Genomic DNA, 25,788 nt, shown 5'->3' with positions numbered 1-25,788 from the left:
AGAGGCTTAGCATCCACCCATTTTCTGATCTTCTTCAGTGGAGGACGAGCGCGGAAGTCCGCACACGCCATACAAACAGCCAAGTACACGTCTTTTCTGCGGACAGACGCCGCGCTTGGGGCTTTTGCAGGAGGAAGCGCACGACCTGCTTTTCCCGGGGCCTCTCGATACCCGGCCCCGCCGCGCTGGGATCAGATACAAGCTCCTCGTCCACAGCCCAGCCCGGACGAGGGTCCGAGCGCCGCGCGTGGGTCTGCGCCCCCGCTCGCCCCCCGGGTCCCGCCGCAGGGAAGGGCGGGCAGCGACCGCTGAAATCCGAGAGCGGGGACGCGCCGTCGTCCGCGTGTCCGCGCGGCCCCGGCCCCCCAGCCCCGCGCCCGCTGGACACGACAGCCGCGCCCGCCCCGCCTCCCACGCGCACCACCGGCCGGGGCGCGCATGCGCGCGCTGCGACGGCGGCCGCGCAGCCGCGCCGGAAGCGGGGCACCCGGATTTCCGGTCGCCTGGGGGTTTCCGGGCTCCGGGTTCCTCGGGGGGCGTGAGTGGCTGGCCCGCCAGTGTCCGCCGCCGCGGCTGGGGAACGGGGCCATGGAGAAGCTGCGGCGGGTCCTGAGCGGCCAGGAGGACGAGGAGCAGGGCCTGACCTCGCAGGTAGGGACCCCGCGCCCGTCCCCGGGGCCGCGGCGGCGGCGGCGGGACGACGGGGGACGGGGCGTGGCCTGTTCTGCTCGCACCCCGGACGCGGGGCCTCCACCTGCTGCCCCGAAGGAATTTGGGGTCTTCCCAGGTGTTCGCGGAGTCCGCGGAGGCTCGCGAAGGGAACCGCCCCCCGGCGCCCCACTGGGCGTGCCGACCGAGGGGCCCGTTTGGTGCCCGTCTGCCCCCGCGCTGCCTTCGCGCGGCCTCCGCCTGGCTCCCTGCGCCCGGTGCGGGGTCCGTGCGGCGCCGGTGCGGTGCGGACCCTCCGTCCTGCGGCTGCCTTTGCCCCCGAGATGAGTGCGGTGCGGGGTGGGCGCGTCCCTCGGGAGCAGGGAGGCTGGGGCGGAGCCCAGGCGAGGGGCAGTGCCCTGCTGTGAGCCGGAGGTCGTCTGCCGGGCCCCGCGCCCTGGCAGCGCGGTGCTGGGGAGCCCGAGGCGGCTGAAGCGCGCGGTCGGGGAGGGCACCGCCCCTGGTGAGAGGGTTCCGGGGGCGGACGGGCGGCTTCTCGTTACTTATGTGCTGACGGGCTCGTTTGCCTGCTGCTCGCCCAGCGGCAGCGCTGGAAGCCGAACAGGGTTGCGCAAGGACGGTTTCGGTGCCCCCTCTCCCGGCCTGGCTTCCTTCCGTGTCGCTTGTTCGGCACGTGGGGGGGAGCCTGCCCCGTCGGAGGCTTAGAGGCCGTAAGACGAGCGTCGGCGGGCAGCCCGCAAATCCTGGCGCTAAGGCGAGGACCCATGAAACTGGAGACCTGGGAGGCGTCCGCGGGGCCCTGCTCTGTGCCCCGGTTCGTGCACTGCGGCTCTGCCTTCCAGTGCGGGAGCCACGGCCCCGCGTGACCGTTGTTCTCACACGTTTCAGTTAATCTCACTCAGGTGCGATGTAAAGTTCTGTCCTGGCCACACGGAGGGGAGCCCGGCGGGCTGCGTTGTGGGAAGGGCTGTCGGGCCCACGTGCTCCGAGCCTTGGGGACGTGGGGTGATGGTGCTACTTCTGCGGGGCCGTGGTCTCGAGGGGAGGGGTCACGCAGGCTTTACCGACGTCCTCTGTCCCGCTGTGGTTGTGGGGGGCTTGTCGAGGGCCGAGTGCAGACAGGGCTGCCAGACCCAGCAGGAGCCACGTGGGCGGCAGTGGAGAGTGCCGTGGGGACTCACAGAGTGCGGGGCTGACTGCGCGTCCCCCCGTGGGTGGGAGGGAGGGGTCTGGTGTCTTCTCGCTCCCGGCGCTGGGTGAGGCGGGGCTTTGCTCTCGGGCTGGGAGGGCTCTGGTCCGGGGGGGCCGAGGGTGGAGGTAGGCAGGTGCAGGAGGGTGCGCTCGCGGGGCCCCCCCAGGACGCCTCCTTGGAAGCCGGGATCTGACAGAGGGGACAGGCGCCAGTTTGTGGAGTTTGAGTCCTGGGAAGTGGCTCCCCCGCTGATGTGCACCCCCGTCACCTCCCAGAAAGGCCTCTGGCAAGTGACACAAGTCCCATGGGAGTGACGCCGCCCCCTCCCTGCTCTGCACCCTTTCTCCCGCTGAGCTGCTCTGCGCCGCCCTTCCCGCCCAGCAGGTGTGACCTAGGCGCCGCTCCCTGTCGCACGTCCCCGTGTCAGGGCCGCGGCTGAGCTGGGAGACGGACCGGGGCTTCAGGTGTCTGGGGAGCCGGGTGAAGCCGCGGGCCAGTGGGGAAGGGCGGGCTCAGCCTGAAGGGCCTTCCTGCGGCGGTGTCCGCGGCGAGAGGCTGACCCTGGGGGGTGCCGGCCGCCCACGTCCGTTTCTCCCTGGAACGGGCCCTGGTTGGGGTCGCCTCACAACGGAGGGAGGGAGCCCCGAACTAAACACAGTCCCGGGCAGTTGTGTGAGCCCCGAGGTCAGGGGAGACTACGCGTGGGCTGGCTCAGAGCGGAGAAAGGCGCGTCCGCGGTCCCCTCGTCCCGGGAGGAGGCCGCAGCGGAAGGGGAGCTCAGTCTGCCCACGGCCCCGGATAAAGAGGCCCAGGAGCAGGGGCGGTGGCCGGGGTACTGGGGGGCCCGGCGGGCCAGGGCCCCTCTCTGCTGCAGCCCCCTGCAGACGCCGGTGCGTGGGCTGTGTGCGGGCGCTGCGGGCGGGGCAGCCGCCCCGGGCACCTAGCGTGGCACGTGGGAGCTCGAGGGGGCGAGGGAGTGACCGAAGAGGTGCGCCCCCCAGCCGAGGCTGGAGGGGGAGCCAGGGAAGGGTCTTCCTTGTTTGAGGGGGAAGACGTTTCCACAGCCTGAGGGTGACGGAGGTGGCCTTGGGAGAGACCGAGGTCCATACGGGAGAGGGGAGCCGGAGAGGGCCCGGGAAGTTCCCGGGGGCGGGGCGGGGGGGGGGCCCGGTGGGCTTCAGCCCGTGTGGCGGATCGGGGCAGGGCAGGGGCAGAGGGTGTCCTCGGGGGCTGCCTGGCGTGGTGGCGACGGCAGTTCCTGCCGGCGGTCCCCGTGTCCGTGAGGGCGGCGGCGTCAGGGTGAGCACTGGGGCTCCCGTGGGCGGTCTGTGCGCGGGGGGCAGCCGCACCTCAGCAGTGGGTGATGGGTGGGTGCCGGCCCTGCCCTACCATGTGGCCCCTCGGGGGGTGGGGGGAGGAAGGCTCAAGTCCTGGGCTATCCAGGCAGGCGTGGGGGAAAGGCTGTCCGAAATGTCTGTGACACTTGGGCTGGTGGTCTCCGCTGAGGGAGGGGAGGGTCGTGGGCCGGCACCCGCGGGTGCTGCAGCGTTCCCTGGGTGGACAGCGGGGCTGGGGAGCTGCGGCCCGGAGTTTGCAGATGGGTCAGTTTCGGGCCTGAGAGGGCCCGGAGTCACCACGCGGGGTGGGGGTCAGAGGGGACAGGGTGCTGAAAGGCCAGCTGTCCACTCGGTGCTGACATCATCCGGGACTCCGGGATCCAGGGCCGGGCCCCGGGCCCAGAGGGTCTGAGTGGGGGAGCTGCAGGTGACAGAACCGAGGAGGGCGGGTGGCCGCTGCTGTTGGGCCCAGCGCAGGGGAGGGGACCCAGCAGGGCAGGACCCTGAGGAGGTGCCTGAGGGCCCCCTGGAGAGGCCTGCCCTTGAGCTTGGCCTCTCTGTTCGCACTGCTGTCTGAAGGACGGCTGCAGAGCCGCCGCTCCGGCGCTTCCATTGGCCACAGGCCTCCGTGTCCCCGTCCTGCGAGGAGCAGAGCCGGCCGGGGCTCCCAGCGGCGCCCGTTGCTGCAGGAGAGCAGCCGTGGCCGCGGGCTGTGGGTCCCTTTATCCCTAGAGCCGGCGCTGCCATGAAATGCAGGCGCTTCCCTCTGTCACATGTCACCCGTCATGCGCCTGCCTTGGCCGTGCGGCTGTACCCCGCACTGGGAGGGGCGGAGAACGGGCCGTGGCCCCTGCTCCCGGCTTCCCTCTTCGCTTTCTCTTCCTTCCCCGGCCAGCTGGGCGTGGCCACGTGGCGCCTCCACCCGTGACCCAACAGTTAGTGTTGAAGGTTTTTATTCATTGGGTTCCTGCCTCGGGGTGGGGGTGGGGGGCTGGGAGCACACGAGACCCAGCACTTCCCTGCTCCCCACCAGGCTGTGAGCCAAAGGCACGCCCAGAAGTTCCGTGTGGCCTTATCTGCTCCCAAGCCGCTGCGCAAACAGGGCTCCGTCCGCTCTGGACAGTGGCTTGTGGGTTCCGGGGTCGCCCTCCTCTCCCAGCCGCTGTCCCCTCAGGGTCTGGGGCGCGCTGTCCCAGCCTCCATGCCTGGTTCAGGGAAACGTGTGCCGTGTTGCGCTGGATCATGGTGGAGTCCCGGGAGGCACATGCCCGGAGAGAGTGGCTTGTCCGTCCGTCCGTCCGTCCTTCAGAGAAGCAGCAGTCTGCGTTCCTGGGCACGGTTCACCCCAACACCCCCATGAGTCCATGCCGGTTAGGTCCCCGCGCAGCTCCGTCCGCGCTGCCGCTGCCCCGTGCTCCCCAGCGGGCCCGCCCCTCCCCCAGAGCCCTGGCCGGCCCTCGCCTGCGTGCCAGGCCTCCTCGGGCTGGCGTCTCCCCCTCTCAGCGCGTGGCCTCTCCTGCCCCCCCTCAGCTGCCCGTGTTTCAGTTGCTCGGCCTGGAACCTCCTGTGTGACCTCGTGTCCCGGCCCCCCTATCATGTGCCACGTGTGCGGGTCCCCGCAGCTTTTACTTGCTCTCGGCCGCCGTCTTCAGTCGGGGCAAGAGCTCCCGTGACAGGGCCCTCCCTGTGCTCTCAGTCACCTACACCCGAGCAAGAAAGGCACAGCCACTAACCTGCCACTGTGACGCAGTGTCTTTAACCCCCGTGTCATCTGCTTCCCCCTCCCCCCAACCACCAGTGTGGGGAACAGGCTCTGCTTTCAGGGGACGCCCACTCTGCACCCCATTACGAAAGTAGTTGGTGGCAATGTCGCTGTGTATTTCTTTTCTGGGCCTGTGTGTCAGAAATCAGCGGACTCGCTGGTTCTGATTGGGTCGTTTCTGATCCCGGGTGCGCAAGAGCGTGCATCGGGGGTCCTGCCGTCCCCCACCCGGAGGGGGCACTGTGAGGGCGTCTCCCACATGTGGCCCCTTGTCATTCTCCCAGTTAGGCGCCAGGAAGTCTGTGCTTTGTGTCTGCGTCCAGGCTTGAGACGAGTCATTTGCTTGTGGGTTGGTTTTCCATGTTTACAAATGGAAATCACCTGTCAGCTGTTTTGTGAACGGGGACACCCCCAGATGTTAACCTTGGTCCTTAGCTCGGCTGAGAAGGAACCGGAGTCAAGGACGCACACGCACGTGGAAGTTACTTAGACTCACGGAGGCAGGAGTGAGCCAGCCGGGCCGCGTGGGCTCAGGAAGCAGGTTGCTGAGGCAGGAGAAGGGCCCTGAGAGCCCAGGGGAGGGAAGAAGGGGGAGGTGTGGGTGCAGCCGGAGCCAGAGGGATGGCGGGGGGCGGCTAGGGGCGGCCTCTGGGGAGAACCTCAGCAGAGTATGTGCCGGCTCTCCAGGGGTGCCCTCTCCGGGTCTCTCCTGATGGCTGGGGCTCTGGCTGGGGCCGTTGGTCAGGGTGGCCGGGCCCGATGCAGCCGCGGCCGCGTGTCGTCTGGCTTTGCTGCTTTTCTGGGTCTGGAGCTGGACCGCGGCCGAGGCCTCGCTGTCACCTCTGGTTTGTCTCGGGCCAGCACGGAGCCTTTGTTCCTGGGTCCGCCGACGTGGGCCAGAGCCTCATTGTCCTGCAGGCCTGACGTGTAAGGGCGTGGGTGTGCCAGGGCTTGTGGGGGGTCCTGTGAGTCTGTTTTCCTCCTCCACGGGGGCCTAACCCGCATGACGCGTGACGCGTGACATGCCTGCAGGGGAGAGGTTGGGGGAGGGTCTGAGCCGCATGACGAGCGAGATGCCGGGGGGCGGGGGGGGGGGGTCTGGCAGGGCACCCTGGGGCGAGGTCCGCCCTGCAGTACTTGTGTCCCAATTCTGCCCGCTGCTGGGCACAGGGGGCTCTCCGCCTGGTGCCCTCCCATTCCCGGCCCCCTGTCCCCGCTCCGCTCGCGCCTAACTCCCCGCGGCATCAGTTTCATTCTGAGGGTCAGCACACAGACGATGGGACAGGGAGCGGCCCCGTCACCCGCGGAAGCCGCTGGGAGGGGAGTAACGTGACTCCTGTGCACCAGTGACTGAAGCTCACGCCACCGCTGACATTAGGGTCGCCCTCAGGACGGCGCTCCCGCCTTCCGGGAACGAGGGGCACTTGCTCGGCCGCGGGCAGCCTTCAGGGTCCGGTCGTTCTGCGCCGTCACGCTGCCCCTAGGGGACGGCCCCCGGGCTGCGCCGCCTGAACGCGCGTGTCCTCACAGGCAGCCACGGTCGCTGCGCCGGGAACCCGCCGGCAATGCTGGGGACACACAGGCCTTGTAAGAGCGTTTGAAGTCTGTTAAGTGATGTGTGTTGCTCTGACGTAATCTTTAGTTACTTTTATTTGCTTTTCATGCTACATAAGGATTCACAGAGTAATCGACTCAGGTAAGGATGCAGCCAAAGACGTTATATAGAACTTTCTGTTTTTATTCTTGAAATTACCCTGTAAGCGTGTGGTCTTGAGTGCGTATGATAATGTAAGTTACAGACATAAATGCTGGGGCATCAGTTCTGTGTATTTCTGGTCCCTTGGAGCTGCTTGTCCCTGCGATTGCAGCTGCGTGTGGCGACTGGGTCTCAGCGGTGTGCGTGGTGCGTGGTGCTCCCAAGCGTGCGTGGTGACCTCAGTGGCATGTGTCGTGCGTGGTGCTCTGGGTCTGCCCATCGCCGCTGCACGCCGGGTGGTTCTGCTGGGGACAGTGTTCAGAGTGACCCTGCCCCCTCCCACGGGGTGGCTCGCATCCGCGCGGCCCACAGGAGCGCGGGTGCGCTGGGGTGAACGGCTGCTTCACAGGTGGGTGTTCCGTGCCGGCTGGGAGCTGCCCGGGGCGCTCTGAGTGGGTTGGGAGCGACTCCGAGGCCCCATTATTAGGCGGCGGTGCCCCTCTGCGCGCCCCGGGGCTCCCGCAGCCACCCCGCTGCGCCCTCAGCCGGCAGCCAGGGAGCCGCTGGCAGGAGGCGGGTTCCGGAAGGCTGGCCCGCCCAGGCCACGGGCACTGAGCACGTTGGCGCCGCACGCATGCCCCACGGCGGCTGGGACTCGCCCTCGCTCGGTCCCTCCCCCCCGCGCTTCGCCTGACGCAGCTCCTGCCCGTGGCCTGTCACAGGCTCCGCACCTGCAGGGACGGGAGGGAAGGGGCTGCGGGCACTGCGCCCCCACGACCCGGCCTCGGCGCCTGACAGCCTGTCCCGTCCTGCTGCCTCCTCCCTCTGCTTCGGGTCCCCCCGTGTCTTAGCCTCTGTCTTACGCCCCCGCCATTTCCTCCACGGCCGCGTGTCTGGATGGGCCCTGACGGGCGAGGGCTTTTTAAACACGAGCACCGTCTGGTGACCACACCCGCCAGAGGTCGTGGTGGCTCCTCGGGCCACCTGGTCCCCAGGCCGCGGGTGTTCTTCCCTTCCCAGGGAGGGGGCCCTGACGCTGTTCGAGGGCAGGGGTGGGGCGGGCAGGGCCTGGCCTGGCTTCTGTGTGAGGAAGCGGGTCGGTGAGTGTGACCCGCGGACGCGTCCCCGTCCCTCCTCCAGGTCCTCGACGCCTCCTCCCTGAGCTTCAACACCAGGCTGAAGTGGTTCGCCATCTGCTTCGTGAGCGGCATTTTCTTCTCTATGCTGGTGAGTCCCGGCTCTGCGTCGCGTGGCCGCCTCTGTCCCGTGCGGTGCCCGTCCCCAGCCTGCCTGTCTGCGGCGCCCGGGACCGCGGGCCGCGCCGGGCTCGAGCAGAGCGCTGGAGGTCACTGTGGAGATGTAGGGTCCTACCGGGGGTGTGGTTTGTTAAATGCCGCTATTTAAGGGGCGTCAGAAGAGCTGCAGCGTCAGTCATTCGGGTGTCAGCGCCCTTGCGGGTAACGGGCGGGCGGCCTAAGGAGAGCGTTTAGCGGGAGCCTCACTCACGCGGGTGAAGGAAGGGGCAGCAGGGCTCGCTGGTAACGCGTGCGAACAGCCGCCGGGTCCCGATCAGCCCACAGTGGTGAAAGGGACCTTAAATTGGCGTCATCAGAGGCTGCGCGCGTGAGCTCGTTACAGCTGACCCCTGAACCCCGCCCTCCTGCTCCTGCTGCGGCGGGCGCCTCGCTTTGGGGCGTCGCGGTGGCGGACGTCCCTGACTGTGTCCGCACCCAGGGGACCGGACTGCTGTGGCTCCCCCGGGGCATGAAGCTGTTCGCCGTGTTCTACACCTTCGGGAACATCGCCGCCCTGGCCAGGTACGCGCAGGCGCCCCGCTGCTCTGGGGGTTTCCGCTGCGCGCGCTGTCGGACCCCCCACCCCCAGGAAGCGTTTTCCTAACGCGGTGTGTTCCTGTCGCTCTGACGCGGGAGTTCCGCCACGCAGCCCGTCCGCGTGGGGGGCGCGCGCTGTGGGCCCGGGCCGCGGGCACCGTCGTCCCCGTCCCCGGTGTGGTGAGCGGCGGGCTGCCCCGCACACAGGCCTCTGGGGCCCCCGCCCCCGCTCTGTGAGGCCTGCGCCCCCGTGGGAGCTGACGTCCATCCGCCCCATGTGTCCCCGTTTGTCTCCACAGCACGTGCTTTCTGATGGGCCCGGTGAAGCAGCTGAAGAAGATGTTCGAGAGCACGAGGTGGCTCGCGACGGTTGTCATGATCGTAAGTGCTGTGAGAGCCACGCACACTCGTGCTGAAGGGCTTTCTGACCTTTGTGGTACCAACGGCCGCCCACTTTCCGCAAGGGCTTTGTCACGGTTTCTTGTCGCATGTGGTAGCGACGCCTGTCCGGCTGTGGGCTGGAGACTTTGGACCCTACACCGTCACCCCCGTGTCGGCGGGGCCGCCTGCCCCCCGTGGCACGTGCCTCACAGCGAAGCCCCGTGTGTTCGAAGGGGCAGCCAAAGCTGGCTGGCTCTCGGGTTCAGGCCCCACGCAGTGCTCCCTGAGGGCCTGCTGTGTGCGCTTTCTGGGGCTGGGGCCCGAAGAGGGTTGGCATCAGTTTAAGTGGCCTGTCCCCGGCTTTGTCCCTCCCGCTGGACTAGCTGGCACACACGGCCCGCAGCAGGGCCGCTTTCCCAGCGCAGCCCCTGTGCCGTCCCCCCCTTGGTGGCTCTGTTGGTGGCTGTTGGGTTGTCCCTCTAAAACCCGGGTTTCTCGGCACCTCTGAGCAGGGCGGGCACGCTCACGTGGAGGCGCGACACTCACGGCCTTGCATGGCAGGGCCCACAGACTGTCGCTCTGGGTGACAGCAGAGGGACCCGGCCTCGTCAGGCCGCGCGTCCCCGTGGCCTGCTTCCCTGTCCCTCGCAGAGCTGTTTGCCCTGAAATGGTCATGTTGTAGTTCGTCCTTTCAGCTGCCTATTAGCTTTTCAGACACAACTAGTCTGTATAGATTTATAACGTGGAAATGTTTTTAGCTGTAATGTGTGTCTTCTTAACTGAGAAAAAACCTTTGCAGCCCGATTTTTTTAGTTCGTCCTTATTCAGCTTCCTCTTTATTACCATTTAACATCTTTTCCAGTCTGAGTTCCTTACGTTAGCTCGTGTGGGAGCGTCTGGGTTACATTGAGCTGTCTGGGCCCCTGAGACGTTACCTGACGCTGTGCGGCTGGGACGAGGGTGTGTCTCGCTGAGGTGCCCCACAGACCCGCTCCGTCCAGGACGCCCCGAAGCCAGCCTCGGTGCGTAGGTGCGCCGCCTGCGTCAGCCGCAGGGCGTCCAGAGGCTGCTCAGGCGTTTCGAAACAAACTGTTTCCCGGGAGAGACTGCAGGTTATTCGTGCGGCAGGCCTTTGGCGGTGGCTCGTCTCCACGCTGCTGGTCGAATGCTCTGTGCGGTCTCACTGCCACCGATGCAGGGTCATGCCTGGTAAGGAGCGAAGGAGACCCTGGCACTGGGCGCCTTCCCACTGCCAGCCCCGGCCCCAGGCACGTTGCGGCCATTTCCGACCTGTTCCTGACACGGCCCTTCAGAGCAGGCCGGAGGCCGCTGTCCTCCCTTCCCAGAGGAGGTGGCCGGCTCCTAGAGCAGAGAGCGAACTCCCCGGCCGAGCAGACTGGCTGGCGGGCGGCAGAGCTGGGACTCGCCTGGGGCTCTCCGTCTCCGAAAGTCTGGCCTGTCATTACGGTTTTGGCCGTCACGCCTCCCCAGGGCACAGAGACGGGCACCGGTGACGCAGCCTTTCTGTGTGAAGGCCACGCCAGTAGGTCCCTCCCGTAGAGCCAGGCGCAGAGACGGTTCTGTGGGTCACAGTCGGACTAACGGCGTGTGGGCGGTGTGCTCCGAGCACAGACGTAGCCGTTTGCGAGAACAGCTTTCATCACTGAGTCGTTCTCCAAACAGCCTTTCTGTGGGCTTATTCAGCAGATCATTTTCTAGATGCTTCCATGTCGCCAGGGAGCGCAGACTGTAAGTGATGCCTGTGGAACGTGCCGGACCTTTGCTCTGTAGCGTGCGGTGCGTGCGGAGGCGTCCATGCGTCTGCGGCGCTTCCGAACGGGCTCAGGCTTACAGGGTCTCTTTTCTCCCCCAGCTGTGCTTCGTCCTCACCCTGTGCGCTGCGCTCTGGGTAAGTACAGCCCACGCCTGCTTTTTACCCACCGCGCGTTTCTGCAGAGGGGCTCAGAGTCCGGCTTCTTAAAGCCCACCAGAGGCTGGTGTCCCTGAGGCTGCGTGACAGCCGGTGGTGGCTAGACTTGCCCGTCCGTTGTACGTGGGCGCAGGGAGTCTGTCCTCCCTCCTGGGTCAGGCGGTGCCTGCTGTCGCTCCCGGGCTGTGTGGTGAGAGGCTCCCTCTACGGGGTGCAGGGGAGCTGCTGGCGAGGGTCCGGGGCGAGCGACAGTTCCCAGAGCGAATGCACAGACAGGGCCAGAAATCATGTCCCCCCTCCCACCCAAGGGGCAGAACCAGCCGGGAGAACGCAGGCTACCCTGGGCCCCTGCGCTCCGAGCAGGCCCCACTGCCACAGCTCAGCTCGCCGGCTGGTGCGCCCGGCTCTGCTCCCTGCGCGCCGAGGGCTCCAGGCTGCTTCCCGGGGGCTCCGAGGGGACTCCGAGCTGCCCCCAGAGCCACACGGCCGCAGAGCAAGGGTCCTCGCGGAAGACGCGTGTCTGGTTTTGGTTTGTCTGTAAGCAGTGGAGCAAATAAAAGAGTAAATGAAAATTTAAAGTGGACAAGGAATTCAAAACATAGGTCATTTAAAAAGTCTTAAAAACTTCATTTTTCATTAACCCAGAAGATCACAATAAAATAGTTTGCCTTTAAAAATAAATCAAGAAAAGGAGTCGGTGAGTAAAAGCTGTCCATTCTACAGAGGACGTAGGTCTGAGAACTAAGCGGGGCCTTAAATGCTGGTTGTAGAAACGTCCACATCGACTGAGGACCTGACGCTACAGAACTGCAGTGTCCCCGGCCTGTGCCCAGTCACGCGTGACATTGACTGCACGCCCTTGTGGGCAGTCCCTGCGGGCGTGGGCGCAGAGGGCTTTAGAACGGCCGCGCACGCGCTTCACGGCCACTTAGGTTTCGTAGCTCCTGGACTTTACAGTCGTCGTGCTGAGAGGTGGGGGAGGGGGCTGCCGGCTGTGAAGGCGAAGAGTTAGTGTGATTGTTACGGGGACGGCGGAGGCCGCCTCGCTCACCGTGTTTCTTGCGTTGCCAGTGGGACAAGAAGGGGCTGGCCCTGCTGTTCTGCATCCTGCAGTTCTTGTCCATGACCTGGTGAGTCTGCGCCCGCGAGCGGGGGCGGCGGGCCCGGGGCGCTGTGGGCCTTCACCGGGCGTGGGTCCCGCGGGGGCGTGTGGGGGGGAACACCCTGAGCCCTCACGTGGGCGTCCATGGAGCCAGGCCACGCACGGGAGCCTGAGTGCTGAACCGGTGCCGCGCCGGCTCCCTCAGAGGCGGGCGGTGGGGGGCGGCCCAGCTCCGGCCAGCCGTGGGTCTGCCGCCCCCCCCCCCCCCATGTGCACGCCTGGGTCCGTCCTGTCCAGAGGCACGAGCAGGCCCCTCGAGTGCCTGCCGGGCTTGAGCGCGCCCTCCTCCCGCGCTTCCCTGGGGTTGGGGGGGCCTGGCAGGTGAAAACGTCCGGGTGCTTCTCCTTCGCCTCCGGAGCTGAGCGCTGCGGTCAGAGCCCCCGCCTGCTCGGCTGCCTTGCGGTCCGGCGCGACGCCGCGCGGTCTGGGGGGGCCTGGCCTCGGGGCGGCTGCGGAGTGCGCCCGCTGTGCGGCGCGGCGGCCCTGGGGGCGGCGGAGGCGTCACCCCGAGGTTCCTGGCCGCTTCTGTCCCGTCTGTCTGTGATGGCAGACTTCCCCGACCGGGCGCGCCCCTCACTCCCGGCTGTTCCACTGTCCCTAGTTGTAACCCTGGGAAGGGGGCCTTCTCATTAAGACGCTCAGACCTCGGCGAACGTCACAGTCGCTTGGAGCGGGTGACGCCCGCGTTCTCGCCCGGCCGGGGGGGGGGGGGGGCAAGGGGGCGCAGGGGCAGGGCGCGGTCGTGGCCGCCCCTGGAGGCCGTGTGCGGGGCGGGGCGGCGTGCCCCTCGGGGTGCCGGAGCGGCTCCCACAGCTGCCCTTTCTCCTGCAGGTACAGCCTGTCGTACATCCCGTACGCGAGGTGAGCCGTCCGCGCGCGTCTGCCCTCTGGGCCCCCGTCCGTTCCGGAAGGGGCGTCTCAGTCACTTTCACTTCGTTGCCTGAAAGGCCGGTTGTTGTTGACTGGCTGTCTTCCCAGAAGGAGGTGATATCACGCGGGATGGCTAGAGAGGAGCCATTTTGGACACATGGAGCCGAGTGGGGCTCGTGGGGGCAGGACGCCCTGGAGTCGGGGCTGTGACAGGCGCCCCGATTCTTCCGCGACTGCGAGTGCGCAGCAGATAGGGCGCGGAGGTGCCAGCAGGACAGTCTCCTTTTTCTTCAAGGGAGTTAGTGAGAAACTGAGGCCTGACCCATGAGTGCTTATTTTAAAGCAGTAGACACATTTATTGTGTGTCAAAAGGTAACGGCCATGTATACTTTTTCAGAGAAATGCACTTAGTTTAGTTACGGAGGTAAAAGCAAAACTGATTGCAACCTTAAACCTGAGGTTCTGACGCCTGTTCTGTGAGGCACAGGAGTGTTGGGTGATCGTCGTCCTCGGGAGCTCTGCTGGGAGCTGCTGCTGTCCCCAACACAGGGACAGGCCCCCAGGACAGGCCACGTGTCACCCGGCAGCGGGAGCTCAAAGCCACAGCAAGGCTTCTGGACGGAGGCCACCCCCGTCTAGGACCCTGAGCAGGGGAGCAGCGTGCAGGTCCGCCCACACGCCAGCAGCTCACTGGTGCGCACAAATAATACATTGAAATGAGTAAAAGCACCAGTGTTGGTAATAACTTCAAACAGGCTGCTTTGGGAAAAAGTATTAAAGGCGAATGAATTTTATCACAGTTTTAAAAAAATTCTTAGCATGCAAGTTACAAACATTTGCTTTTTAAAATCCAAGTTTTTTCTTTTTAAAAATGAATTCTTTTGTTAGTTTTTTTTTTTGGTATTTATTTCTTCATGGTAAGATCAGTGTTCAGAAATGAACCGATTACTTCCAGCCCTGTTCTTGGTGTCAAGTGACAGCCCGCAGTTCTTGGCGGGTCCCCGGGTGGTCCAGTACAGACTGATGTGCCTTTGGCTGCTGGACTCCGGAGGCCGAGCGTTACATTGTTCTTTCCGCCTTTTCTTTCCCCCCAGGGATGCGGTCATTAAGTGCTGTTCTTCTTTAATAAGTTGAAAAAGTTGCTGTTTGGTTTTGGTGACGCGAGTTTTCCGGAGATGGTGATTGCTCCCCGGCCCAGCGCAGCGCCGGCTGAGGACTGTTCTTTGTGCCGGCAGAAACGCCACGTGCCAGTCAGCTTTCAGCGCTTGTCACGCCACGTTCCTTGCGTGTCATTAACGTGTCCTTCCAAAGACAAGGAGATTTAAGATTTAATCATTGCCGGCCATAAATGATTTTAGCCAGTTTTTTAACCTTTTCTAAACAGCATTTGAGATGTGAATGTTGAAGAATAATCTGTGCTGCATGGTCTGTAGTCAATCTTTTTGGTTCTTTTAAAATGTCGATTTTTAAAATATTTTTTAAAACTTTAAATGTGAAAGTTTTTACTTTAAACTAAAAGTTGTTTGTTCTGTGTAATATAAAAATAATATATAAATCTTTACAATTTTGCAATAAACCCATTCTTGGAAAAATAACTTTTTCTGGATCAAACTTACAATCTCTTAAGTAGGTGGTACTTGGTTCAGTTTAATAAACTTTAGGCACCATGCAGTTTCTGTAGAAAAATGAGTAGGTGACAGTCTGTCCTTCCTGTGCTTCCGCGTACGAGTGTGTGAAGGACAGTGGGACTGGAGCCGTGAGAGCAGCGATAGGTTGTTGTGGGGTGTCCCCTGCACACAGCACGCAGGAGGTCCGGGGGCCCGGTCGTGGAGGTGGAGGGAAAGCTGACAGCGAGGCGGGGCCGAGGAGGGAACTGGCTGCTGGCAGCCCCAGCGGGCGGGGTCCCTCCCCTACGGAGAGCTGGTTTGGGGGCTGCGGCCTGGGGCAGACGCAGGCAGAAGGGACAATGGCCCCGTGCAGCCGGCTTCGCTCTCCCTGCTGTCCCTCAGCCCCTGGGGTCTGCAGGGAAGGACAGGTGGGTGACCTGGGCAGTCACGTGGCGATGGCGGGGTTGCTGCTGGAGCCTTCTCCGAGGGCACACGTCCTGGGACCGTGCTCTGGAGGGGACACGTCAGGACCACACGCAGCAGAGGTGGTGCTGGGCGGAATAGGGCGGCTGGGAAAGGGCCGGAGTCAGGCTCAGAAAGGGTCTCTTCTCCTCACTGCTTTCGGGAGCCCTTGATTCAACTACGGAAGCAGCGTCACTTGCTCACCTTTGTCGGGCAGCCAGACCGAATGGGTCCCTCCGAACACCTTAATCCCTGGGCACCAGGTAGCGGTGGTTAGCAGAGGGGCGCCCAGGCCTAACCAGAGACGTGGCTGCAGTGGTGCTGGGGATCCCGGGACAGGACAGGGGGCAGCTCTGGGTACAGGTGTCCCCTGGGGTGGAGAAGCTACAGAGTTCCAGAGCATCCCCTGCCACAGGCGAAGGCGCGGTCGTGCTGGGCTCCCGCCGGCCTCTGCCCCAGCCCCTCCTCCAGCAGTGGCAGACGTTTGGGGGGTGCTGAGTGACATTCTGTGCCAGGCGTGGTGTGTGTGTGCTGTGTTGGAGTTCCCGCTCATGGGACCCCGCTGGGACACAAGCAGGTTCGGCTGCAGGGGAGCCTCCTGGCTCTGGGTGAGTGGGGCGTCCCGGAACTGCTCCGTGTCCTGGGTGGGGCGGGAGGGCCTCAGGGCCTGGCTCGGGACGACATGCTACACACGTGTCCCCAGCAGGGTCTGACGGGTGTAGAAGGTCTGCTGAAGCCCCGCTCCCCCAAACAGTGTGGGTCCGCAGCTGGTGGAATCCGTGCACATGGAGCCGTAGGTACAGAGGGCCGGCGGTGCTGCAGTCTGCTTTCCGGGTGCGGGACAGGCCTGCCCCCCAACACTGGCTGGCAGTGGGGGGGTGTTCCCCGTGCACCCGGGCAGCATTGTAGCAAGCAGTTCTTGAAGGGAGGCCCCGCGGTCCCTTTCAGGGTCTCCTTTGGTGACCATCTCAAGTCGCCGCCTGTGTTCTGCATGCTCAGCCGCCGTGCGTGCCCCGTGGGGAGCAGGCGCTGCAGGTGCCTCCTGCTCAGGGAGGGCCCCCCACTCATTGGTGTCAGAAAATAATGCTGATTTTTTAAAAAATGAACTTAATGCAATGGGTTGATTGTTAAGGTGATATTTTATTGTTATTTTAAAATGTATTAATGAACTTTAAAAAAGGTCTCAGTTTGCTTTTTCTTTTGAAGATGTTATTTACTTTTGGAGAGAGAGGAGGGCAGAAAGAGGGAGAGAAACGTCGATGTGTGAGAGACCCAGCCCACAGCCCAGGCCTGCGCCCTGACGGGGAACCAAACCGACGGCCTTTCAGTGCAGGCCAGTGCTCAGTTCCCTGGGCCGCACCCGCCAGGGTGAAGACTCAGTGTGAAGTACTGAGAAGGTCACTGTCAGCAGACAGAAGTCACAAAAAGAGAAGCCCTTCGAGTCCCAAGAGTGTGAGGGTCTTGAGATGCATTGGCCTCGGCACGAGCCGGTCGGGCGGCTGCCGGACATGCCCTGGTGTCCCATGCGGACGAGCCACGGGGCTGCCAGCAGTGACCCAGAGCAGGCGGAGTCCTGCCCAGTTGTCATGAGCCTCGGGGCCCTTACTCGGCCTCTAGGTGTCCGCTGCGATTTTCCTCCGCGGCTCGCCTGCCGGCCGTGGCCACAGGAACAGCGGCCCCTTCCCCTCATCGCCGGTCCTCCTCTCCTGGCAAAACACTGCCCGCTCCTGCCCCTGCCGTACCCGGGCCCCCACCCACCCAGGAAGGGCAGAGCCGGGAATGAAGCGCACGGCCGCTTGCGGCGCCTGGGACGGACCGGTGACCTGAGTGTGTCAGACGCACCCGGGGCCCTGTGGGAGTGGGGGTGTCCCAGTGACTGGACAGCGAGAGCCTTGTTTGGAAGCTTTGTTTGCATATTTTGTGAACGTGTGGCGTGGTTTTGGGGCGCTGGCGGAGACTACAGCACTAACCCCCGCCCTTGCTGTGGTGAGAAGGGTTTCTGGCCACCTTGCAAGTTCCTTCTGGCCTCGCATCCGGCCTGGGACCCACCCACCTCAGCTGGGGCGCGTGGCGGTGGGGAGGGGACTGCAGTAGGACGGCGGGGGCTGTGGGGGGGGGGCGTGCCCTCGGGACGGCTGGCACGTTTGAGTTGGCCCGCATGTGAACGCTTTCAGGGCCCCTGGGCCACAGCCAGCACTTGTGTCCTGGGCTAGCCCGGGTGAGCATGGCCTGTGGAGGCGTGTGATTGGAGGTCTGAACACTCGGTGACTCTTCAGTAATGCAGGGATGGCCTGGACTTCTCAATGCATTGCTTTGTCATTGCTCAGTTATTCCACAAACGTCTGAAGACTGCAGGAATGTTTTCCTGTCTCCACAAGTAGCATATGAGGTCTGTCCAGAAGGTATCCAGCCACATACTATGAAAAATAGAGACATTTATTGAAGAAGATACAAGGACTGTACACAGGACAGTGACGCCTCAGTCCCCTTCAAAGTAGGCACCGTGGGACCTCACACAGCTCTCCCAGTTGCCTTCAGCTGCCCCGTCATATTTTCCTGAATCTCATTGATGGTCTGAAATCCCTTCCCTTTCAAAGGTGATTTAGTTTTAGAAAAAGCCAGAAGTGACAGGGTGACAAATCTGGGCTGTATGAGGGCTGAGTCACCTGGGTGATTTGACGTTTTGCCAAAGAACTGCACCAGACGTGATGCGTGAGCAGGTGCATTGTCGAGATGAAGCTGCCAGTCACCAGCTGCCTAGAGCCGCAGCTTCTGAACCATCCGAGTAGTTTCTGCAGAGACATGTTCAAGCTTCACACAAACTCGGATGCAGATTCGTTGCTCTACTTACTCCTTTTGAACGCAACGGCCACACAGAGCACACGCCCACTCAGTGGCGTCTCCCGCCCCCACTGACTAGTACAGTGACGTCATTGTTCACGCGTGTGCATTCCAGTCCCTCTCCGTGACTCCAGACTACACCGGTGTTGTGCAAACTGTTCTCGTTATGTTAACAGTGGCTGGACTTTTTCCGGACAGACCGTATAAGTTGACAATGAAGATGTTTGCATTTTGAACCACTGCTGTGGCAGTAAATACATTCATTGCGTGTGCACAGTAATCACTCATTAAAAGAATAATGTCTCTTACTTCCTACGTCATCAGTACGTAACTAAAACGACTATTTTCCCATTCACAGAAGACGAGCTTTTGAATCTTGAATCGCATGTCTTTCCGCCGTGGTACTGACGGTACATAAAAGCCACGGCTGGCGGGTCACGGAGACGCCTTACCCCACCTGTGTCCCCGCCGGCTTCCCGCCGGTGCCCACCGTGTCCCCACCGTGTCCCCACAGCCGTCCCCGCCTGCGCGCGGGCAGCCTGCCACGGCTCCTTCCCAACAGGCACGGCCCGCCCAGGACCGAGGCCACGCCCGGTGCTCGGCCTGTCCCCGCCCCCGATGGGCCGCCCGCAGCCCGGCCCTGGGAGCGCTGTCCCGCCCCGTCCCCTGGTTTCCTGGATGCAACAGTCGCGTCCGGGCCGCGACGCCCGCTCCCGAGAGGGCGCAGCGGGCGCTTGGGGCTCGGCCGAGGAGCCCCAGGAGGAGGGAAGGGAGGGATCCTTGGCTTCCAGCCCCTGATGGGGGTGCCAGGAGGTGAGGGAGAGCGGACGCAGCAACCTGACGGAGGTGGGTGCGGGCGAGGACGAGCGGCGGCCCTGCCCTCCGACGGGGAGGGCGCTGGGCCCCGGGACTGAAGGGCCCCCACCCCGTCCTTTCAGGGCGCTGACGCTCCTCGGGCTCCGTGGCACCATGCCTTTCCCGCCGCCGCCCGCCGTGGCCCCGGGGGTCCCCGCCGCGCGCCCACCGCTCCGCAGACCCGGAGCCCCCAGGAAGGCGGCTGCGCCCACCTGCGCCCCGCCCGCCCCCTCGCCGCCCGCCGCCGCCGCGGAGGAGAAGAAGCGGCCCGAAGCGCTGCTGTCGCGCTCCTGGCCCTCGGCCACCCTCAGGAAGCCCCCGGCCCGCCGCGCCCCCGGCCTGGCCCCTCCGCGCGCCTCGGCCCTGGCTGGTTCCGGCGACAGCCCCGCGAGGACCGCGGGGACCGCCGCCTCGGGGCCGGGGCGCGACGCTGCCGGGCGCTTCCCCCCGAGCCGCGCCCCCGAGGCCGCCCTGGTCCTCCCGAGGCGCCCCCCGGAGCAGCAGCTGCAGGCGCGGCCCCGCCGGCCGCTCCCCTCGCCCTCGGCCAGCGCCAGGCGCCTGCTGGGCTCCGGACCCCGAGCCAGGGCCGCGGGTTCGCGGAGGGGCGGCGACCCCGGAGGCCCGGACGCGCGCCCGCCCGGCGCCCCGGTGCTGCCCCGGGGCCTGCGGGCCCCCGACCCCAGCCGGCAGCCCGCGAACCTGCGCCGCGCGGTCCAGGTGTCGCTGCTCAACGAGCGGCACAAATACGACGACGTGGAGTACGAGGAGGAGGCCGTGGTCGTGGACGAGGGCCTGGTCCGCAGGTGCACCGAGTGGCTGCGTGGGGTGGAGTCGGCGGCCGCCGCGCGTGACCGCCCCGGGGCCCTGGACGCGCTGCCCCACCTGAGCACGCTCTGAGCGCGGAGGGGCCCCTCCCAAACCCACCCCTTCCGTCCGGGGCACCGGCGAGCAGGGGGCCCTCCCAGGGGTTGCGGCCCCGGCCCCTGGGGGCAGAGCCCGGTGGGACCGGCCGCGCTCACCCAGCGCCCCCAGCCCGCACTGGCCAGGCTGCTCCCCACGGCGACCTCGTGGGAGGCACAGCCTCATCTGACGTCCGCCACACGCGCCCTGGGCCCCTGTGGGACCCAGACAGCCTTCCGGACCCCGTGGCCCACCTCCTGCCCGGGCGGCTCCCACCCCCTCCCCACCCCCCAGCCGGGGCAGCCCCGCATCTGTGGGCTCTACCCCCAGGTCCGCCCCCCGCCCCCTCCCGGCAGACCTCTTCCTGCCCACGAGTGTGCTTGTGGCTCGGGGGCAGTGGCGGAAATGCCTCTGAGCCACCCACCCCGGCCCTCTAGGTCCCTGAGACCCTCGGGCGTCAGTCTCTGCGGGGGCCGTGCAGCAGCCGGGGGGGCGGGGCCCGGGAGGGGGCGGGGCCCGGGAGGGGCGGTCTGTGGTGGAACTGACTGGGGCCGCACCTGTGGTTGTTTGTGAGTGGGAAACGGGGGTGGGGGTGGGGCCGCGGGGCAGCACCTGGGAGGCGTGACGCCAGGAGCTGACATGGTGGGACTGGCGTGTCCACAGTGCCCTTGTCACAGCACCACTCACCCTGGCCGGCTGCTCTGTGGGCAGCGCTCCCCTGTGAGCCAGGGCAAGCCCACACATGTGTGCTCACACACACGCTGGAACACACACACTCTGCACATATGCTCTTACATGCACAGGCACTCACATGGACTCACGTGCACTCACTCATGCACACATGTGCTCATGTGGAACATGCTGACACACCTGAACACATTCTACACATACAAATGCTCTTACAGCACATGCACACCCACGCTCACACGCGCATGCACACACACACCCCCTCCTGCACACTCACCCTCACACGCACACATGCGCCCCGAAGCACAGATGGGGGGTGCTCCCATGTTCCCAACGGCAGGGGGCGTGTGGGCAGGAGCCAGGGGCACTTCTCCTAAAACTCACCGTCTTCATTGGACATGCTGCTCACGAAGGACCTCGTGCCGCCGAAAGGAAGTCGCTGAACGAAGAGGGGACGCGGAGTGCTGCCCGGACCCGGACCAAGCCGTGGGCCCGAGGAGCGGAGGCTTTGGTGGGGAAGGCGGGCGCTGCCGGGGGAGCGGGGGAGGTGCGCTCGGCCCAGGTTTTTAGTCACCGCGTGGAAAGCCATGACAGGTGACTCTGGACAGATGTGCAGAGGGGCTTGTACAGAAGATATCTCTTATTTAGATCAAGAGTAAACCCCCTCTGCTTTTTAGGGCCGCGCCTGCCCCTGCTAACGCCGGCCAATGCCTGGGTATTTTCTCTGTGCCCCCGAGTGCATTGAACTCATATCAGGTTGAGAAGGAAAAAATTGTTACCGGATTAGACCTGCTGTTTTGTAAAAGTAACTAGTTTAACGTTTATCTTATTAGCCTTTAGTGTGTCATCTTAACTATATTTTACACTGAAGCCTTACATTTTTAAAAACCAGCGCCCCATTTTTCCCGTGGAGATCTTCGTGCTAACAGCCTCCGCGCGTTCATTCAGTGGGAGCTGGGCCGGCACCCAGAGGGGCTGCCTTTTGTGAGCCCCGCTGGACCACCGAGCTGCATTGTCTTCTAATTGAACTGGATGTAGGAACACCCGGGAGGGAGAGCGGGCGCTCTTGGGAGGCGCCGTGGAGACATCTGTCCCCGTGAGAGCTCTGGCCGTTGCAGGGGCGGGGCCTTGATTCTGACGGTCACTCGCAGGTGGAGCGTGAGCCCACCGTGAATTCACGGTGGGCAGTGTCGTGACCTGGTCTCGTTTCCACTTTGTGCAAACACTAGTAGTTACGGGACCCGGGTTTGTGCCCATTGTTACAATTTTAAGGACATTCCTAAAGTCATGGGCTTTGGGAAGCCTCGTGCTGGCTCTGCCTTGGTGTGTCCTGTGGCTGTCATGGTGCGTGGGTCTCTCTGTCTCTGGGTCCCTCTCTGCGTCCCTGTGTCTCTTGTTTTCCTTCCCTCAACCCTCCTTCTCTGGGTTCCCCACCCCCACCCCTCGTAACGGGCCACAGTCTGACACTGAGCACTTTGTTCTTGCCTTTGTTGGCTCGAGCTTCGTGGGCCTCGTTCTTCACTTGAACGGCAGAGTGGGACGTGCCTGCTGCTGGAGGGATGACTGTCAATCAAACACAGAAGGGTCCTACAGCTGGCACGCGGGGTCAGTCCACGCTGCCACATTCCAGGAAAGTGTTCTAAGCGTTGCTGTTTTTTCATGTTTAAATAAAGGAGAAACTCGGTGCTTTGTGTTTCTGTTTGAGGAGGATTTCAAAACTGGCCAGGAAGAGTCACTGAGGTGTTTAGACTTCATCCCAGGAGGGGTCTCTGAGGTGCCTCCCACCTGAGGGTCTGGGATTGCCAGGGGCTGGCGAGCCATCACCAGAATTTTTATAATTCAGTGATGACCACCTTGGCTGACGTGGCTCAGTGGACTGAGTGCTGGCCTATGAACCAAAGGGTCACCAGTTTGATTCCCAGTCAGGGCAGAGGCCTCAGTGGCAGGCCAGGTCCTCAGTTGGGGGCACGCGAGAGGCAGCCACACACGGATGTTTCTCTCCCTCTCTTTTTCCCTCCCTTCCCTCTCTCTAAATATAAATAAAAATCTTTCAGAAAAAGTTCAGTGGTGACCAGATCTTATCATAATGAGGCTGTTGTGTCACAAAGCCCCATAGGAGCTGTGTTCCACATAGACTCCTAACAGGTTCTGCAGACAACACACAGCGGCACATGTTTCAGGAGGCCCCTGGGCCCCCGATCCAGGACCTCTGTGACACGCCCTGGAATTCTTCTGTTGAAGGAACCGCAAAGGCCGCAGCACTCAGAAGTTGAAGGGTCAGTTTGAATAATGGCGAGGACTATTCCGTAGTAGAAAGGGGAGTGATCACATATAAATGTGGTTTGTCTTTTGCATATTTGTGTCTCTGGAGAAAGAGGTAAGAAGAGGCACCCACGGGAGTTGGAAGCTGCGCGCCGCGGGCTCCCGTACGAGCTGCGCTGTGACCGAGTTCTCCTGGAGATCGGGGTTGGGGCCACCCCTCCGCGCTGCAGCCAGACCGCCCACGTCACAGGCTGAGCCACAGCATCGGGGAATTCTGGGTCTGAGCCTGTGGGGCCTCATTCCTGACATCTAGGCAGTCCTCTGGCATTGAAGATGGATTTTATCTTGATCTTCGTTCTGGAAAAAAAGGAGACGCCAGGAAGTCAGAGCCTTTAGTTTCCGGTCTCCCCAGGTGCTGCACAGGTCCGTCGAGGGCCAGCGATGGAGCTGTGGGGTCAGGTCACAGTTGACTTCTGTAATTTGACACATTTTCTTTTGAGCAGGGACCTCTCAGGCAGCTCTGGTGTGTCATTCAGGGCACGCCCACACTGTGTCTGTCTGCCACAAGCGTGAAGAACACTGCGCATGGCCGGAGCTGCACATGAATGGCTGTGTGGCTGTGGGTGGTTGCGTGGCCGTGGGTGGCCAGCGTGGCCCCGTTCAGGCCAGCACTGCCTGCGTCCCGGTGCTGACGGGGTAAGAGGGCTGCTGCTCCGTGGCCGGCACAGTGGCCGCAGTCAGTCAGGTCTGGGACAAGCCACCCTGAGGGCTAAGGGGACCTTCAGGGCTGCAGTTCCCACACTGACACTTGTCCTTTGTGAGCTGCGCCGTCTTTAAGCTCCTGTGTCCCGCTTCCACAGGATGACGCTAGGGTGACACAGTGGGTCCTGGGGAGGATGCCGCTGGGCATCTGGCACGAAGCCTGCATGTCGCGGGCTCAGGTTCACTGCCGGAAACGTGACTGGTGCGTACACGCGCAGAATCAGGCCCCACGGCTGCGGCGCCTGAGACGTCTAACCGCCTCGCGCGCACCTTGGTGGGGGCTGCGCGGCCACCTCTCTGAGGACTTTCAAAGTGCCTACTGTGTTCTACCTGCTTTTTTCGAAATTATTTTGTGTCCTGAACGCAATATTCCACTGAGCTTCCTGGCAACAAAGACAAAATTGAACAGTGAGTTCTAGTCTCATTATCTGATAACTAGAAGCACTACCCCATCCGAAGAGACGTACTTTTCCTTAGAGCAGAGGAGGCTCACAGGCCACCGCAGGGAGAGCAGGGAAGGGTCGGGGCGAGGGGCAGGCCGGGCCTCTGGCCGAGGGTCCGGAAGAGCTGGGGCTGTGCTGGGAACAGCCACGCTGGGTGGGCACCGAAGGGTCAGCCAGGGAGAGACGGGGCGGGGGAGTGTGAGGTGAGGCCTGCGTTAGAGATAAACCCCGCCTGTCCCTACGCTAGTGAGAGACACCAGGGCAGGGTCACTGACGAGGGAGCCGTATCACACATCAGAGCCACAGCGGCCCTGGCTGGCGCGGCTCAGTGGATGGAGCGCCGGCCTGTGAACCAAAGGGTCGCCGGTTCGATTCCCGGTCAGGGCACAGGCCTGGGTTGTGGGCCGGGTCCCCAGTTGGAGGCATGTGAGAGGCAACCACACATGGGTGTTTCTCTCCCTCTCTCTCTTCCCCTCTCCCTAAAGATAAATTATACATTTTAAAATCTTTTTAAAAACCCCACAACCATTGCACTTTGAGCTGAATGTCTGAATGCTGAGGGCATTTCGTGGCGCAGACCCGGCAGTGCGCCTCCTTGGTGGTACCCATGGGCTCTCGGACCCCGAGGGATGGAGGGGCTCGTCCTAGCCCCTCTGCCAGGCCGCAGGACCTGGCTGAGCCTCAGCAGCAGCGTCTAGAACGAGCGCGCCGCCACAGAACGCGGCCATGAGCAGTCCCACTCCCCATCGTGAGACGTGACTCTAAGATACGCTTCAGGTCACACCCAGCAGTCTCTGAAAATGCCACCCGCGCACACATAGTGATCTTCAGGAGCTCTGCGTGGGTTCCCTTCGGTCGTACTGTTTAAAGTGAACCTCGCCCTTGGCCCCCACCCTTGGTCCGGTGCTGGGCATGAAGCCATACGTGTCATATCAGCTTGGGGACTGCTCTTCAGTGTTTATATCATTGGGTGACAAGCACCAGGATTAGAAAGACTGCGGCCGTAAAGGAATCGTGATGCCCTCGCAAGGGAGCCGAGAGCGTGAGGATCCGTAGAACGGATGAAGGAAGACCTCACACTGGCACGCACACTATAAAACTTAAGGCACCTGTTAGCCGACCAGCACCAGTAAGTTAAACAGAAATGGTGCCGCCTTTACCGCTGAGCTCTTCGGACAGGTAGGCAGGTAGGGAGATGCATAGATAGGAGAGGAATAGACCCACGGACAGGGTCCCTTTAACATTCACGTAGGAAGCCCTGCCTCCCAAGGTGATGCTGCTGAGAGGCGGCCTTGGAGAGGTGATGGGGTCGCGAGGGTGGAGCCCTCACAATGGGGTCAGTGACCATATGAAAGGGGCCCAAGAGCTCCCTGCCCCGCCTGCCAGGACAGAGGAGACGGTCGTCTGTGACCGGAACTGGGTTCCCACCAGAACGGAAAATCTGCTGATGCCTTGACCTCGGGCTTCTGGCCTCAGAACTGTGACAAATCAGTGTCCGCTGTACATGGCCACCCGGCCTGTGGCATTATGTCCTAGAAGCTGGAACAGGCTGTGACGGAGATTTGGGTAAGCGCCTGGCACCTGGTGCTATAGATCCGCTGACCCGCGGCCCTGTTTTGCCATTTATTGCACCAATAAGAGGATAGCCTTCATTTCTGAGGTCATATATGCACCACTAAGGTGGAAGGAAGTTGGCCAATTGTGTAGAAAAAGGGGAAATTCTGCGCGATGTGTCCCCAGCCACCCGGGTACACGTGGCGGCGAGGCCCAGTAGTTACAGCGGCCGGGGTGCTGGGGTCAGAGCGGGAAGGGTGCCCCACGCCCATGCTTTTGCATCACACCTCCGCAGGGACACGTCTCTGGACGGCCTCCCCACACGGACCCGCCACCTGGTCGCTTCCCAAGTGGAAGGGCCAGTGCCCTTCACGTGAAGCGACTGTGCAGGGATTATGGACAGCAGCCTGCGTCCTATCAGCCGGTCGCACGGCGGAGGGCTGGGGCGGGCCCTGGGCTTACTGCGCCGAAAGCATGAACACCTCGTTCTAGGGAGTGACGCTCCGCCATGAAACCAGCCGCCCGGCAAAACGAGACAGACAGACACCGGGCGGCCCTCAGCGGCGCTGAGAGGGGTGCTGTGC

The 25,788-nt window shown here is 63.4% G+C and overlaps 2 protein-coding genes and 1 long non-coding RNA gene across 6 annotated transcripts; all 3 read left to right on the top strand.

Moving 5' to 3' along the window:
- Positions 1-468: 468 nt before the first annotated feature.
- SFT2D1 (SFT2 domain containing 1) lies at positions 469-14,426 on the top strand. Its single transcript, XM_090280073.1, has 8 exons — positions 469-651; positions 7,797-7,883; positions 8,391-8,473; positions 8,788-8,869; positions 10,743-10,778; positions 11,871-11,929; positions 12,793-12,822; positions 13,926-14,426. The coding sequence occupies exons 1-8, from the start codon at positions 589-591 to the stop codon at positions 13,963-13,965; spliced, it is 480 nt and encodes a 159-aa protein (XP_090136199.1). The 5' UTR covers positions 469-588; the 3' UTR covers positions 13,966-14,426.
- A 3,950-nt stretch (positions 14,427-18,376) lies between these two features.
- Positions 18,377-20,989, top strand: PRR18 (proline rich 18). 4 transcript variants are annotated; one of them, XM_090280071.1, is made up of 3 exons: positions 18,385-18,554; positions 18,680-19,399; positions 20,597-20,989. In XM_090280071.1, the coding sequence occupies exons 2-3, from the start codon at positions 18,711-18,713 to the stop codon at positions 20,751-20,753; spliced, it is 846 nt and encodes a 281-aa protein (XP_090136197.1). In that variant the 5' UTR covers positions 18,385-18,554; positions 18,680-18,710; the 3' UTR covers positions 20,754-20,989. The 4 variants fall into 4 exon arrangements, with proteins under 4 accessions (XP_090136198.1, XP_090136197.1, XP_090136195.1 ...); XM_090280069.1 differs by having other exon boundaries at positions 18,486-18,587; XM_090280072.1 differs by lacking the exon at positions 20,597-20,989 and having other exon boundaries at positions 18,377-18,554; positions 18,680-20,001.
- A 1,679-nt stretch (positions 20,990-22,668) lies between these two features.
- LOC150008051 (uncharacterized) lies at positions 22,669-23,594 on the top strand. The gene is made up of 3 exons (XR_016511876.1): positions 22,669-22,857; positions 22,949-23,141; positions 23,306-23,594. It is a non-coding gene; the product is annotated as an uncharacterized LOC150008051 (long non-coding RNA).
- The last annotated feature ends 2,194 nt before the right edge of the window (positions 23,595-25,788 follow it).

This window comes from Furipterus horrens, unplaced genomic scaffold, assembly GCF_987537825.1.
Source record: "Furipterus horrens unplaced genomic scaffold, mFurHor1.1.pri manual_scaffold_6, whole genome shotgun sequence".
NCBI lineage: Eukaryota > Metazoa > Chordata > Mammalia > Chiroptera > Furipteridae > Furipterus > Furipterus horrens.
Note: the sequence above shows the minus strand (reverse complement) of the source record. Positions and strands in the feature narration are given on the sequence as shown.

Excerpts from the sequence above, each read along its gene's own strand:
- PRR18 (XM_090280071.1), top strand. The coding sequence starts at position 18,711 with ATGCCTTTCCCGCCGCCGCCCGCCGTGGCCCCGGGGGTCCCCGCCGCG. Across the intron at positions 19,400-20,596 it reads GACGAGGGCCTGGTCCGCAG|GACCTCGTGCCGCCGAAAGG; the intron begins GTGCACCGAGTG and ends CTGCTCACGAAG.
- SFT2D1 (XM_090280073.1), top strand. The coding sequence starts at position 589 with ATGGAGAAGCTGCGGCGGGTCCTGAGCGGCCAGGAGGACGAGGAGCAG. Across the intron at positions 8,870-10,742 it reads TCGCGACGGTTGTCATGATC|CTGTGCTTCGTCCTCACCCT; the intron begins GTAAGTGCTGTG and ends TTTCTCCCCCAG. Across the intron at positions 10,779-11,870 it reads CCCTGTGCGCTGCGCTCTGG|TGGGACAAGAAGGGGCTGGC; the intron begins GTAAGTACAGCC and ends TTGCGTTGCCAG.